This window comes from Sinocyclocheilus grahami, unplaced genomic scaffold, assembly GCF_001515645.1.
Source record: "Sinocyclocheilus grahami isolate Dianchi unplaced genomic scaffold, SAMN03320097.WGS_v1.1 scaffold1447.1, whole genome shotgun sequence".
Taxonomy (NCBI): domain Eukaryota; kingdom Metazoa; phylum Chordata; class Actinopteri; order Cypriniformes; family Cyprinidae; genus Sinocyclocheilus; species Sinocyclocheilus grahami.
This window is the reverse complement of record NW_015506626.1, coordinates 46,447-61,080: the sequence shown is the minus strand read 5'-3', so window position 1 is coordinate 61,080 and position 14,634 is coordinate 46,447. Positions and strand designations below refer to the sequence as shown.

General features: G+C 38.2%; 1 protein-coding gene across 1 annotated transcript in view; it reads right to left on the bottom strand.

The window, feature by feature from the left end:
- Positions 1 to 14,634, bottom strand: part of pamr1b (peptidase domain containing associated with muscle regeneration 1b) — a 98,268-nt gene that overhangs the window by 68,674 nt on the left and 14,960 nt on the right. The window contains exons 2-3 of the mRNA XM_016256588.1: positions 4,886 to 5,062; positions 3,071 to 3,196 (exon numbers count right to left, since the gene is read on the bottom strand). Coding sequence (XP_016112074.1) covers positions 3,071 to 3,196; positions 4,886 to 5,062 — 303 coding nt within the window. The remainder of the gene's footprint in view (positions 1 to 3,070; positions 3,197 to 4,885; positions 5,063 to 14,634) is intronic.

Here is a 14,634-nt window from a genome sequence, read left to right as displayed (position 1 = left end):
AACAGAAAGGTCTGTGGTAAGTAGTTGTACCAATAGCATTGATAGCATGGAAATGACAGGGTCTAGTCGGAGGGTACTCACCGCAGGACGTGGGGGTCTGACTGGGCAGGTCCTGATGTAATGATCCGCCGCAGCGCAGTAAAGCCACAGACCTGCCGCGGGGCAGTGAGCACGTTCAGAAGGGGTGAGCCGGGAGGTGTCTACTTGCATCGGCTCTGGTACTGGGGAACCCATGCCGGGCGTGACAGACTGGTGGGTGGCTTCGGTGGCGTGGCATGCGGCCAGATGCTGGGAAATTCGGTTGACTTTTTGCATGAAACTTTCCAGTCCAACGGAATCATCATAAATAGCCATTTGAGCTTGTACACGGGGATTCAATCCTTGCTGGTATGCGCTAAGTAGAGCTGCCTCATTCCACCCACTAGTCGTCGTCAGCATTCTGAATAGCAGTGTGTAGTCGCTAATGGAAGAAGTGCCTTGGTGCAGCCGCAGTAACTGGTCGGACACAGATAGCACTCCTGTAGTAAGACTTCTTTGAAATGGTTAGTGAAAGCATCATATGAATTAATTATGGCACTATTAGCGTTCCATATGGCCTTATGGAACAACACCGTGCTAATCGGTGTTGCACAGCTTCTGTCGGTGCAGTATGAAATAGTCTTTAAGCTGCTTCATGTGGAACAATGTTAACACTTTAGATTAGGGAACACTATTCACTATTAACTAGTTGTTTGACATGCATATTACTAGCATATTGGCTGTTTATTAGTACTTATAAAGCACATTAATGCATGACCACATCATCTGTAGATCTGTTAACGCTACCCAATACCTGTACATAAGTAGAACAACAACTACTAGAAACGACTTTCTTACTATTAATAAGCATCAAATGAGGTGTTTATTGAAGGAAAACTCTTAGGCTTGATGATACACGGGGCAACTTTTTGAGCAATGTTGCCATCAACGGGCAACCAGGGGCCCATTCTTCGTATGTCGCTAACTCAGTTAGCTAGATTTGATTGTTGACGATTTGGCCTGATCTTGGATTGTTTGGTTCTTCGAAACTCATCCTGAACTTGCTGTCATAGCAACAGGTTCGTATGCTTAAACCTGCTCGGGAACAGGTTTATTTCATGTAAACAGGATTAGATTGCATGTTTTTAAGCAGAATTAATACTTAAAATCTGTCCCAGCCATGTACAAATTGTACTTCATTACAAGAGTACCCTGCTGTAATTTACCCTAATGTAATTACCACGATCAAGGTCCTGAAATGTAACAGGAGATCAGTAAAATAATCCATGTGACATCAGGGGTTCAACCGCAATTTTACGAAGCTCTATTTATGAGATTACTTTTTGTACACAAATACATTATTTGTGTACAAAAAGTATTCTCATAGCTTCGTAAAATTACGGTCGAACCCCTGATGTCACATGGATTATTTTACAAATCTCCTTGCTACGTTTCTGGACCTTGATTGTGGTAATTACATTGCTGTCTATGGGAGGGTCAGAGAGCTCTCAGAATGCATCAAAAATATCTTAATTTGTGTTCCGAAGATGAACGGAGGTCCTACGTGTTTAGAACGACATGAGGGTGAGTAATCAATGACATAATTTTCATTTTGGGGTGAACTTTCCCTTTAATTAATGTGGTCATGTTACATATCTGCTTCAAAGATAAAATTGCATGATGAGTTGTTAATTACAACATTAAAATAACAATGTAAAGCATGTACAAATACTAGAAATTTTGAATATAAATAAGTGGGAATCATGTAAAAAAATATCCCTAAATTGAAAACAGTGCACATTTAATTTATCTATTATAACATTTATGTATTTCTGTTCACTTGGCTGTTTCCTTATAAAAGCCTAGAAATTGGTCAAGTTTTTCATCAGGTGTCTTTTTTAATTATATGATGTCATTAAGTTGCTGTCTTGCCACCAGCCAATCGCTGCACTTTCAAGTATCGATGCATCTGCCCTATTCGGGAAACACAAGAAGGTGCAGTAATCTCAGACAACTTAATCCAGATATTTTAATCAAATCCGCAAATTTATTTGAAGAACAAAATTACCCGGAGATCAGTTATCATGATTAGAAGATCTGGAATCTTTCATATCATCTCAGATGTATTAAGCGACATATGAAAACGGGCCCCTGGTGAGACACAGGGCCCATGACCGATACAGGAATAACTGTATGAAATTGATACAGGAATAATTGTGTTTTTACTTCCCAGCCAGTGAGATTGCATGTGAGTAAAACTATTCAAAGTAATGATGCTTATCCAGGTAAGCTGGCTAATCTTTAATAGAAAAAAGCAAAGTGGCATCATGATTAAAGTAAACAAACACTGCAAGAGAATGAAGTTTGTGGGGGAAGTCGTAGCCTAATGGTTAGAGAGTCGGACTCGTAACCCAAGGTTGCGGGGTTTGAGTCTCGTACCGGCAGGGATTGTAGGTGGGGGGAGTGAATCCCTGGTGAGACACAGGGCCCATGACCGATACAGGAATAACTGTATGAAATTGATACAGGAATAATTGTGTTTTTCCTTCTCAGCCAGTGAGATTGCATGTGAGTAAACCTATTCAAAGTAATGATGCTTATCCAGGTAAGCTGGCTAATCTTTAATAGAAAAAAGCAAAATGGCATCATGATTAAAGTAAACAAACACTGCAAGAGAATGAAGTTTGTGGGGGAAGTCGTAGCCTAATGGTTAGAGAGTCGGACTCGTAACCCGAGGTTGCGGGGTTTGAGTCTCGTACCGGCAGGGATTGTAGGTGGGGGGAGTGAATGTACAGCGCTCTCTTCCACCTTCAATACCATGACTGAGGTGCCCTTGAGCAAGGCACTGAACCCCCAACAGCTCCCCGGGCGCCGCAGCAAAAAAGGGCTGCCCACCCAGTGTGTGTTCACTGCTGTGTGTGTGCACTTTGGATGGGATAAATGCAGAGCACTAATTCCGATGTCACTCACTTGAGAAAGACATTCCCAGAGCAAGGTATCTTAAATATATCATTACTTTGAATACACAAAAACTGCAGTGTAAGGAACTTACTTAAACAGTCCCCACCAGACCAGCCTGGGCGACACTCTGCACAGTACTTCCCTTTTACAAAGAAATCATCCCTTGGGCCCCATGTGCCATTGTTACAGCGCTTGCAGTTCTCGAATATGCTGCAGCCTGAAGAGGAAAAAGGAAAACGCCTAGAATTAGAAAGAGGCATTAAAGGGGTCATATGATGCTTTTTTAAAGATCATTATTTTGTGTATTTGGTGTAACAGAATATGTTGACATGTTTTAATGTTCAAAAAACATTATGAAAACAAAAAACATTATAAAAACAAAACTTTAATGTTTCAAATACTGTACAATATTGTAGGTCCTCTATGCCCCGCCTCTCTCAAACGCTTTGTTTTCTACAAAGTCCCTCCTTCCGACAAGCACAGTCAGCTCTGATTGGCCAGCTGACCCAGTGTATTGTGATTGGCCGAACACCGCAAGCACTCGTCGGAAATGTGACGCCCCTTACCATAATCGCGAGCTTCATCTTTCAAAATAAATGTAAAGACAGAGCCCGAAAGGGGAACAGAGTCGAGTGACAGACACAGTGATGAAGCTGGTATGTGTTCGTGATGTGACCCCCCCTCTCTCTCTCTCTCTCTCACTCTCTCACTCACTCACTCACTCACTCACTCACTCTCTCTCTCTCGTGCGCTCTCTATCTCTCTCTCTCTCACACTCGCTCACACACACACACACACACACGCGATGCGCAAAACTCTGTATTTAAACCGTCAATAGCAAGTACTTAAACTAATAACAAAACAGTAGCTGATTCAGAAGCGCCAGATTGTCATAGCAAAGTCAGAATGACCTCCTCTCCTAGGTTCACGAAACGGTCATCCATAAAACGCATTGCTGTTCTGTTGTAAGTGATCTTAAAGATTCCTAAATGCATCTACTTTCGGTCTATTCTGTGTGATTGGCTGTTTGCTGCACACATCACACTTTCTTGTGCACACGCTCCACAGAGTTAATCACAAACTTTGGATCAAACTCTGAGTTCACCGAGAATGTTCATATCGAGCTTTGTGAGTCCGCTGAACCTGATCTAAACCAGGTTGGATTTGTTTGATTTTGTCAACTCTTGTTGTTTGTTCAGCTAGCTTCATGCAACAGGCCCCTGGTGTAATGAAGCTGTTTTTCTTAACATTAGCGCTGTTTTGGCCTGATTATTTGAATGCACTCACTTACTGGATCATTGGACTGAAAACTTTCTCGGAGTTTAAAAGCTTAAAATGATCTTATTGCAAACAGAGAAGCGAAATCGACTTAAAGGGTTAGAATTGAAATTCTGCTTCAGTCATTTTGTGTTAATTGGGTTAATTTTTTTAACTCATTAAGGATTAAATTAATCACGTGCATTAACATATTAACGTTTACAGCCATACTTAAGAGTCTATGGACAGCAAGGGATTGGGGGCCATTTGGGAGATGGGCAGTAACATTAACAGAACATGTGCTTTGTCCTGCCTATGATGGGGCAGGTGTTTGACCCCCTTTAACCATTAAATCTGATTGGAGTGAATACATTGATTGTATTCTTTGTTTACAAGTTCCAGAGTTCCAAATGTCAAAATCAACAAATCATAACACATGTTGGACTAATGGAATATTTACAATATACAACATATACAGTATGACATTCATGTTTCTGCCAGATGTTTGATTGTTTTCAAGCTGTTGAATTACTGAATATATAGGATCAAATGAAGCTATTACTAAACCATGGACAAACAATAAAACGTTTATCACAAGAAGAGAAAAATGAGAAATAGTTGTAAATGTGTTTGTGTGTTATCTGCTCACCAGGATGGATGATGCAGGGATCGCATTCATTTACAGCATTACGACAGCATGGCACTGCATAACCCACCGAAGACCCTTGAAGAGGACATTTACAGTGGATGACATCATATTCACAGCATCCCCTACACATCACACTCCACTCGGGTCCTGGACAGTAGTTGTACAGGAACCTGTAATCTAAGAAGTAACACACAATATCATAGACATTACAAACGGACTCACTCTAAATTAATTAATGTTTAGCTTGCTTTTATGCAAACATGCCTAAATAATTTAGTTGAATCAAGTAATTTGGACATATCTTAGTTTAGTTGCACTGACTAACTCATATGAGTTTAATTTAGTTCAGATTTTTTTCTCCCATCACTACATAATTAAGTAGAAAATCAAATGACCAGAAATTATCATATTGTTACTTTAGTGTTAAATCAAACTTGTCATTCAAATAAAGAAATATTCCAAGCCCAGAGTTGATTATTCAAAAATAACTTGTTTGATCGGATCATCTTAAATGAGTCATCCTCCGAGTCTGAATGCAATTATTGGATAACATTATATTGTAGACAGATTGTAGATTAATCCTAATAAACATGCCACTACAAACAAACAATAAAAACAACAACATTAAAATACCTTTAAATCAGTGCATTTTTACTATACCTCCTGCACCATGTCATGGGTGTTTGTAAAAACACACATGAAGATGAAGGCAAAGGCAAATAGGTAATAGCTAATACATCCAACATGAACAGAGCAATCTACAACACATCCAAGATAGATGACATGGGACAACTAGACTGAAACTGAACCTAAATTAAATACACATGATAATGAGACACACACACACCTGAACATAATGACTAAATCAAAGGAATAACCATGACAACCAACTAACTAAGGAAAGACGGCGCAAACTGAAAACAAACTTCTTTACTTTCCGATGAAGGTGACTGTAGCGTCTGGACCAATCAGACACACCATTTTTCATTTGATTTAACAAATCAATTATTCATTAGATTAACAAATCGTCACAGTCCCCTCACCCAATAAACTGGAAGCCAGGATGTCTGCCACCAGGCCCCCCTGGTTACCATGGCAACCCTGACACCAGATACATTTACGGCCTCCTGGAATTTAGGAGAAGAAAATCGCTTCCTTGCCCATAAGGAAAATCCACAAGGGAAGGACTTTTCTTTGCTAATTAATTAATAGGAAAACCTTTCTTTGAATGAACACACAGGATCTTTCAGGTCATGGTGTATATTATTTGTAGAAAATTTGGATTTGGTTTAAGCAGGCTATGATTTATGTGGCAGGCAGTTCATTTATGTGTTGTTTAACTCTTCAGTCTTGCTGTATGTCTACAGGCTCTAAAGGAGTTCAACCGAATTGACCTGACGGCACCGATGATTGACACTTCACCAGAAGCGACCAGGCAGCTGCACCTGGAGGGGGCGCTCCGCATGAAAGAGGGCAAAGACAGCAGGGTTAGTTAGAAACATTAGCAATGTAGTTGCTTTAAAATCTTTAATGGTAGCCACTGTCCTTAAAGGGATAGTCCACCCAAAAATGAAATTCCAAACCTGTGAGACTGACTTTCTTCAGTGGTAGACAAAAGAATATATTTTTGAAGAATTTTGGTTGCTAAACCATCTCGGTTCCCATTGACTTCAATTGTAAGGAGAAAAAAAGCATTGTAAAGTCAATGGCAGTGGTTGTAGAGAACAAGAACTTCTTTCATCAAATTACCATGCTTTCAAACAAAGGGCCATAAAAACGCCCCAGTATCTCAGAACAGATCCCGGACTTCCTCATTGGACAAGCCCATCTCGAGAGGCGTGAATCTTTGCAGACTTTAAAGGCCGTACTTCATGTGACCCGCAGAGTCGGTGGTTCTGTTAGGTTTCGATAAGATGTGAGCTCCAACGCTCCAGAACATCCTAAGTTACGTGCCAGGCTTCGGCCTCGACCTTTCCATTAATCAAGATTCTCTGACTCAAAATTGGTTCTTTGACCCAAAATTCAGCAAAGATCAACTGGAAACTTCAGATTACATCAAACCTCTCTTTCAGACAGATGAGACATGCAAGAATCAAACTTAGCCTTATTAATTGATAAAGTGAGGTTCACTTACACCTTTTTACAAAGGTGTGTTTGAACTAAGACAGATGAGACATGCAAGTATCAAACTTAGCCTTATTAATTGATACAGTGAGGTTTCACTTGCACCTTTTTACAAAGGTGTGTTTGAATGAAGAATCTGATGTTTCCCTCGGGCAGATCTGCTGAATATGCAAATGGTTCTATAATAAAACCTTACTTGTATCACACTTGACGTGGTTCATTGTTTGCTCATAAACTGGAGTCACTTAATCATGCAGATTTATGCTACAAGCTTTTGTAGAATTGTACAGTAAGGAAGTTATTTCCCTTAACCAGGAAATTAACGTTCTTAGAATTGACAAGACAGTTGACCCTGAGAGGTCAGCTAAATATCTACAGCGGATCTAAAATATTCATAATTAATTATAACTAGTTATGATTGATTATTCATATTTCCCATGAGCTGATTCGTTACATGACTCAGATTTTTGTAGGCAATTGCTGTATATGTATGAAAATTGATGAAAAGTGCACTTATGCACATGAAATATGGAGTCATGTGACATGTGCACATGTGCATAAGCGGTGAATGAGGTTAGCCGCTTGGCTAGGGGCAGAGTTAAAAACAGAGCCGTCAAGTCGGACACTTTCTGCTCTCGCTGTGTTTGCATACGCTATCACAGATGAAGTGAATTAAATACAATATCTGTCAAATACACAGATATTTCAGAAACGTTTTCATGAGCAACATAAACACTTTTTATACTGCTTAATACAGAGCTATCTGTTCAAGAAAGTTTAACATAAACATATACTATTTAAATACCAATAAAGTGGGAGTATACCCTATATGCTTTTATCAGTGTTTTTTGATAAACGTGACTCAATATAACATTGTGACTACAGTAAAATATTTGACTGTTCTAAAAACACAGATTTGTGTCGTCATCAGAGCTCCTGCAGCTGCTTTGAAGAAACTGCACAAGCTGAGTCAGTCGGCTGCTCTCGGAGCGCTATCGCAGTACTTTGATGCCACACGTGACAGTCACGTGGCGTCGGCGCCGTCTCAAGTCGGACAAAATTTCTACCTGGCATGCACTACTTCAAGTCAGCCGCCAATCGGTCTGTGCAGCACTGCATGAAGTCGACCACACCTAAAATGTGGGTCATGTGATCACTTTTTTTGTATTTTCATTTATTAGTATTTGACTTCTCCTTCCCTGAGATAACATTTATTAATTAAATGGGTGTCTCATTTTATTTTAAAAAACAAAAACACGTTGTGTTGTCTGGAGGCAACATGGTACCATAGAGGGTTAAATTAATTTCAGTGGGTTATAGGTTTCAGGACTGCCTTACCATTCTGTTGTCCTGGATGTGAGGACAAGCTAGAACTCCATTTCTCACAGTCGAAAGATCTGTGGAGCAGTATCTAGCCATCAGAAACTTATTTACTTTTGCTTTATTAACCACAGCAAGGCCTTCGACTCTGTCAATCATGAAAAACTATGGACAACTCTATTGCAATTGGGAATACAGAAACATCATTCAGCTAATAAAATGACAGCCAAGAAACTATGGTTCGAACAGAATACGGAAACACAAATTGATTTTCAGTGCGAAAAGGTGTAAGACAGGGCTACATCTTGTCATCATACTTGTGCAATCTGCATACTGAAGCCATATTGCGAAATGCTACTACAGAGGAGGATAACACTGGAAACGTGTGGGTCAGGGATAGGCAACGTCAGTCCTGGAGTGCCGATGTCCTGCAGAGTTTAGCTCCAACCCTAAAACAAAAACTCACCCGCCTGTAGCCTAGCCTGGCCCTGTGTCTCAATGTTCATACTATCCATCCTAAATAGTAGTGATTAGAATAAGTGGCCACGATTTAGCCAAAACAATGAAACTATAAATACTAGACAAATTAATAAAATGTCTTTAAGTTTAAACTCACAAGTTCTGTCATTATTCAACAAAGACATTATATAACGAAATAGTATTTTGTAATATAAAAACTAATAAAGGGGTACTAAAACTTTCAGTTGAAAATTGAAAATATGGGCAATTCCAGTGTTACAGATATTAGCAGTCAAAACCTGGCATATAAATCCTCATAAAATGTAATTATTACCAATATATTAAACCATCTCTTTATATTTTTCTAAACCCCTGAAAATAGAGTCCAGACATCAGAAAATATCAGTCTATAAACCTGTTTTATATTTTAGATGAGGGAAATAGACATGCTTTACGGACGTGACAAGAGTTTTTGGGAGACAACATATTTTGTAGATGTTCTGTAATTTACAATGCACAAACCAGAAGCAACAACATTTTTGTGTTTCAGAGGAAAAATCTATGCGGTTCTGAAAGTGGAATTTATCAGATTATGCAAACCCGTATAAAATGCTTTAAAAACTTTAACATAGCCGTCTAGTGGGTATTTATTAGGGCTGCCCCCACTAAAGATGTATTAGTTAACTAGTAGTCGTTCGTTTAAGCCATTATTCAACTAATCGCACATTTATATTAAATCAACTACTACTCCATAATGAGCTTTAATTTATTCCGTGCTCAAGCACACGCATAAAGTTTGCCACAAAGCACAGGCAAACGCAGCCCAATTATTATGAGTGTATAGGAAAAAGAGACATTGTAATTATTTATTAATAAACTAATGTTTTCTTGTCGGCTGCGAGATTAAATTTACAGTGCTGACTCTCATCTCCACAGTAGCCCGGACAAAATACAACCTTGATACAGATTACATTATCAGGGAGTATTTGATTTTGTTTTGAACTGGTTTATTAAAATGTATACATGTCAAGCTTTGTATGCATATATTTTTCTTGTACTGTATGTGAGACAGCCACACGCTGAGTTTTGGTTCTTTTTTTGAGTCCTGGGCTCCAGTTCACGGAGACAGCAGAAAGCCCATCCTGTTTGTTTTAATTATTTTACAAAAAGCCCAACGTATTGTTGTTATTTTGAGTTTACATACATGAAATCAGTTTCAAACAAAACGAATTTAATTTTTTTAAATAAAAAAAATCAGTTTCAAACTGATTTTAAGTTGTTTCATTATCAGGAAAAAATGCAAGTGGCTGTGCGGGCCCCTCCCTGCCATGCATGAGCAAAAACACTTGAATATGGGCCAAACATATTGCACATTTATAGGTTAACTAGAGTTTGGAATCTGCATTAAATTAAATCTTCTACATCCGAGACAGATGCAGTTATAACCTATAAATTGAAGACTCTTTGAGGTTTTAAAATTATCTAACGGACACATGCCGCTCCAATTCACTACATGATCATTAGTTGTTGTTGATCAAGATTAAAAATAAATAAATAAAAACTTGTCAGAGTATATTTCAGCAATGAGTGAATCGTTGTTGTTGATAAAGATTAATCGGATGCCGAAATAATGTGTTCTGTCCTTACCCAGCCCTTGGGTTAAAATAGCCCAAATTTAGTTGTTTTAACCCATAGTTTTTGGAGTGTATTCCCTGTGCAATTTGAGGTAAAATTAGCAATGCAGTCTTTTTATTATTGCAATATGTTTTTACTTTTGTATTGCCAAAATAGCTGCATTGCCGTGTACACTTTCCCTAAACCTGCTCTCAGTTTGAAACGCTCATGAGCCATCAGACACTCTCCAGATGAAAGAACAGCGATTCACGCCTTTGCAGCCCCCACGATGGTGCTCAACTGTACAGTGGCCAAGAGAACTCAATGCGCTGCAACTTCAGAAAACACATGCAAATAGAAAAACCACCAGCAAATCAAAAAAACATCTTCATCAGTTTGACAGCAGGTGCCGGAAATGCTAACAACGCAAACAAATAAAGAAATGCACTGCAAATGGTCACAACACAACCAAATAAAGAATTTTATTTGCAGCGTGTTTCTTTGTTTGGTTGTGTTGTGAAAGTTGTTTTCTTAATTTGCAGGTGCTTTTTTCTATTTGCAGCGCATTGAGCTCTCTCTCTCTCTCTCTCTCTGTATATATATATATATATATATATATATATATACGTATACTGTATATTAGTGCTGTCAAACGATTAATCGCGATTAAACGAATCCAAATTAAAAGTTTTTGTTTACATAATATATGAGTGTGTACTGTGTATATTTATTATGTATATATAAATGCAAACACAAACATATATATATTTATATATACATATATATATATATATATATATTTAAGAACAATATGTTGTTTATTTATTAAATATATTTATATGTAATATACAATATAATAATATAAATGTATATACTGTACATGTAAATATTTTCAACATATATACTGTATGTGTGTGTATTTATATATTTACATTTAGTCATTTAGCAGATGCTTTTATCAAAAGCGACTTACAAATGAGGACAATAAAAGCAGTCAAAATCAACAAAAGAGCAATGATATGCAAGGGCTATAACAAGTCTCAGTTAGCTTACAGCACATGTAGCAAGGTTTTTTTAAATGATATAGTAAATAAAAAGAAAACATAGAATAGAAAAAGAATAGCGCAAGCTAGTGTTAGAGGCCTTTTTTGCTTTTGTTAATTGTATAATAATAAAAAGAAAACAAATATATAGAATACAAAAAGATTAGAAAAGCTAGTGTTAGTATTTCTTAAAGAAAACAAGCAGTTAGTAAATGAATAGAGCAGAGTGCAAGTCTTTTTTTTTAATATAAAGAATAAAATTAGAATAGAGAGTGCTAGAGTTAGAGGGTCAAATAAAGATGGAAGAGATGTGTTTTTAGCCGATTCTTGAAGATGGTTAAGGACTCAGCTGCTGGGATTGAGTTGGGCAGGTCATTCCACCAGGAGGGAACATTTAATTTAAAAGTCATTGAAAGTGATTTTGTGCCTCTTTGAGATGAACAACAAAGCGACATTCACTTGCAGAACGCAAGCTTCTAGAGGCACATAAGTCTGAAGTAGTGAATTAAGGTGAAGGGGTGCAGAGCCAGTGGTGGTTTTGTAGGCAAACATTAATGCCTTGAATTTTATGCGAGCAGCTATTGGTAGCCAGTGCAAACTGATAAACAGAGGTGTGACGTGCATTCTTTTTGGCTCATTAAAAAACAATCTTGCTGCTGCGTTCTGGATTAATTGTAGAGGTTTGATAGAACTAGCTGGGAGACCTGCCAAGAGAGCAGTGCAATAGTCCAGCCTGGACAGAACAAGAGCTTGAACAAGGAGTTGTGTTGCATGTTCTGAAAGAAAGGGCCTGATCTTCCTAATGTTGTATAAAGTAAATCTGCAGGACCGGGCAGTTTTGTGCATTCTTTTTGGCTCATTAAAAAACAATCTTGCTGCTGCGTTCTGGATTAATTGTAGAGGTTTGATAGAACTAGCTGGGAGACCTGCCAAGAGAGCAGTGCAATAGTCCAGCCTGGACAGAACAAGAACTTGATAGAAAGGGCCTGATCTTCTTGATGTTGAATAAGGCAGTTTTAGCAGCTTTATTTATTTATTATTATTTTTTTTTAATAGCCTGCAATTCATATGTTATCGCCAGGATGCACATCAATGCTGTATCCATTATTATAAGGATACAACAAGCACTGTAACATGACTGATATGCAGACGTTGCACTGTAAATAGCTAATTATTAAGATATACTTCTGTCATGAAAACAAATTCCTCTTATGTGAAAATATACCTGGCAATAAAGCTAATTTTGATTCTGATACATCACTCTATCAGAGTTAGCCTAAATGTTTTTTTTATTCTATCCGTCATGTTTACTTAAATTTAATTGGGGGTATTAGATTAATGCCGATCCATTTTGTTTATTTAGATTTTATATTATTCTAATATAGCTAGAGAGAGAGAGAGAGAGAGAGCGCTCTCGTAACGGAATGGATGGTTTATGTCTTTAGCCATTTATAATTGGTATATCTATCTCCAGGGATTTTACTTGCTTATAGGCCTAACACACAAAAAAGAAATGGTCATATTTGTGTTAATATGGCTTGTCCCGACCATGTGTGTATTTATTTGCTGGACATGGGATTAACTGTAAAAACCCGGTATAACCCGGGATTACGGTCTATCGGCTATACGGAACCCCGACTGACAGGACTGTTTTTCTTCTTTTTATTTTTATATGGTCTAAAAACTGTCCACAATTTTTGGCAGAACTATCTAACTATCTTGACTATCAGAGGAAAAAATAAAGACAATAGTCACACCCCATTTTTTTAATAAAGAACAAACAAAACTGTAATTAGCAGAGTTTTATTTCTAAAATGAATCAAACTAATAAAAAATAAACATAGCTTACATACCCTTTCATTCAAAACTAAGCCATCGTTGCTTAAAGTTTGCTCTGCTAGCGATGCTTCATTTGTAATAGAGATATCTGTACTGCAAGATGTTTAAAAAATATTTGACATCCAACTCGCATACTCGCATTAATATCTGATATGTCTGATCACAAGGCAGAAGCAAATACATGTATCCGATTAATATGTGTAAATATGGCCACAGACCAAACTCCTTTCAGCTAGCGCATCTTTTCGAAGTGACTAGAAGCCTTGTCACCTGACCTGAATACTGCGCGCTGATTCGCTAAACCAGACTTATCGGGTTCTGCTCACAAACGGGGCACTTGTCAGTTTCTGCTGTAAAACGTGAACTCGTGATGCTTTGAAATTGGACAATACCAGCTTTTGTGACTAAATGTGTTGAGGGTTCAGAATGTGGAGAATAACGTACGGCAGTCAGTTCATTTTTAAATGTGGAGTTTATCAGTTTTTGCAAATTCTCTTCAAATATTTCTGAAAGTCTCCAAAAGTAATTGTAACTTTTGTTTACTGTTCGTTTCTTTTTATTTTCAGTAGGGAGGAGATACATGAGTGGACCGGCCGTGTGCCATCCTCTGCATCTCACTGTCAGACTGAAATCAAGCAGGACAACACAGAAGCAGTCCTGCAGAAACATACACTGGAGGCTGGAGTCCTGCAGAGAGTCAAAGAGCAGCACAAAACCAGTATGAAGAACACATATGAAAGATTATTTGAGGGAAACAAACGGCAAAAAAATGAAACCCTCCTGAACAGGATCTACACACAGCTCTACATCATAGAGTGAGAGAGTGAAGGAGTGAATGAAGAACACGAGGTTTTACAGATGGAGAAAACAGCCAGAACACAACACTCACAAGACACTCCAATCCACTGCAATGACATCTTTAAAGCCTCAGCTGAAGCAGGATGTGAGGAGAAAGACCAGATCAAGACTGTTCTTACTAAAGGCATCGCTGGAATTGGAAAAACCGTCTCTGTGCAGAAGTTCATTCTGGACTGGGCCGAGGGAAAAGCCAATCAGGATGTAGATTTCATGTTTGTGCTTCCATTTCGAGAGCTGAACTTGATCCGAGATCATCAGTACAGTCTTCACAGACTTCTGCTGGACTTTCATCCTGAACTTCAAGATCTGGACTCACAGATTTATGAGGAGTGTAAAGTTGTGTTCATCTTTGATGGTCTGGATGAAAGCAGAATCACACTGATGTTTTCAGACGCTCAGAAAGTTTGTGATGTGACTGAGACTTCATCAGTGGCTGTGTTGATGTCAAAGCTCATGAAAGGAGAGCTGCTTCCCTCTGCTCTCATCTGGATC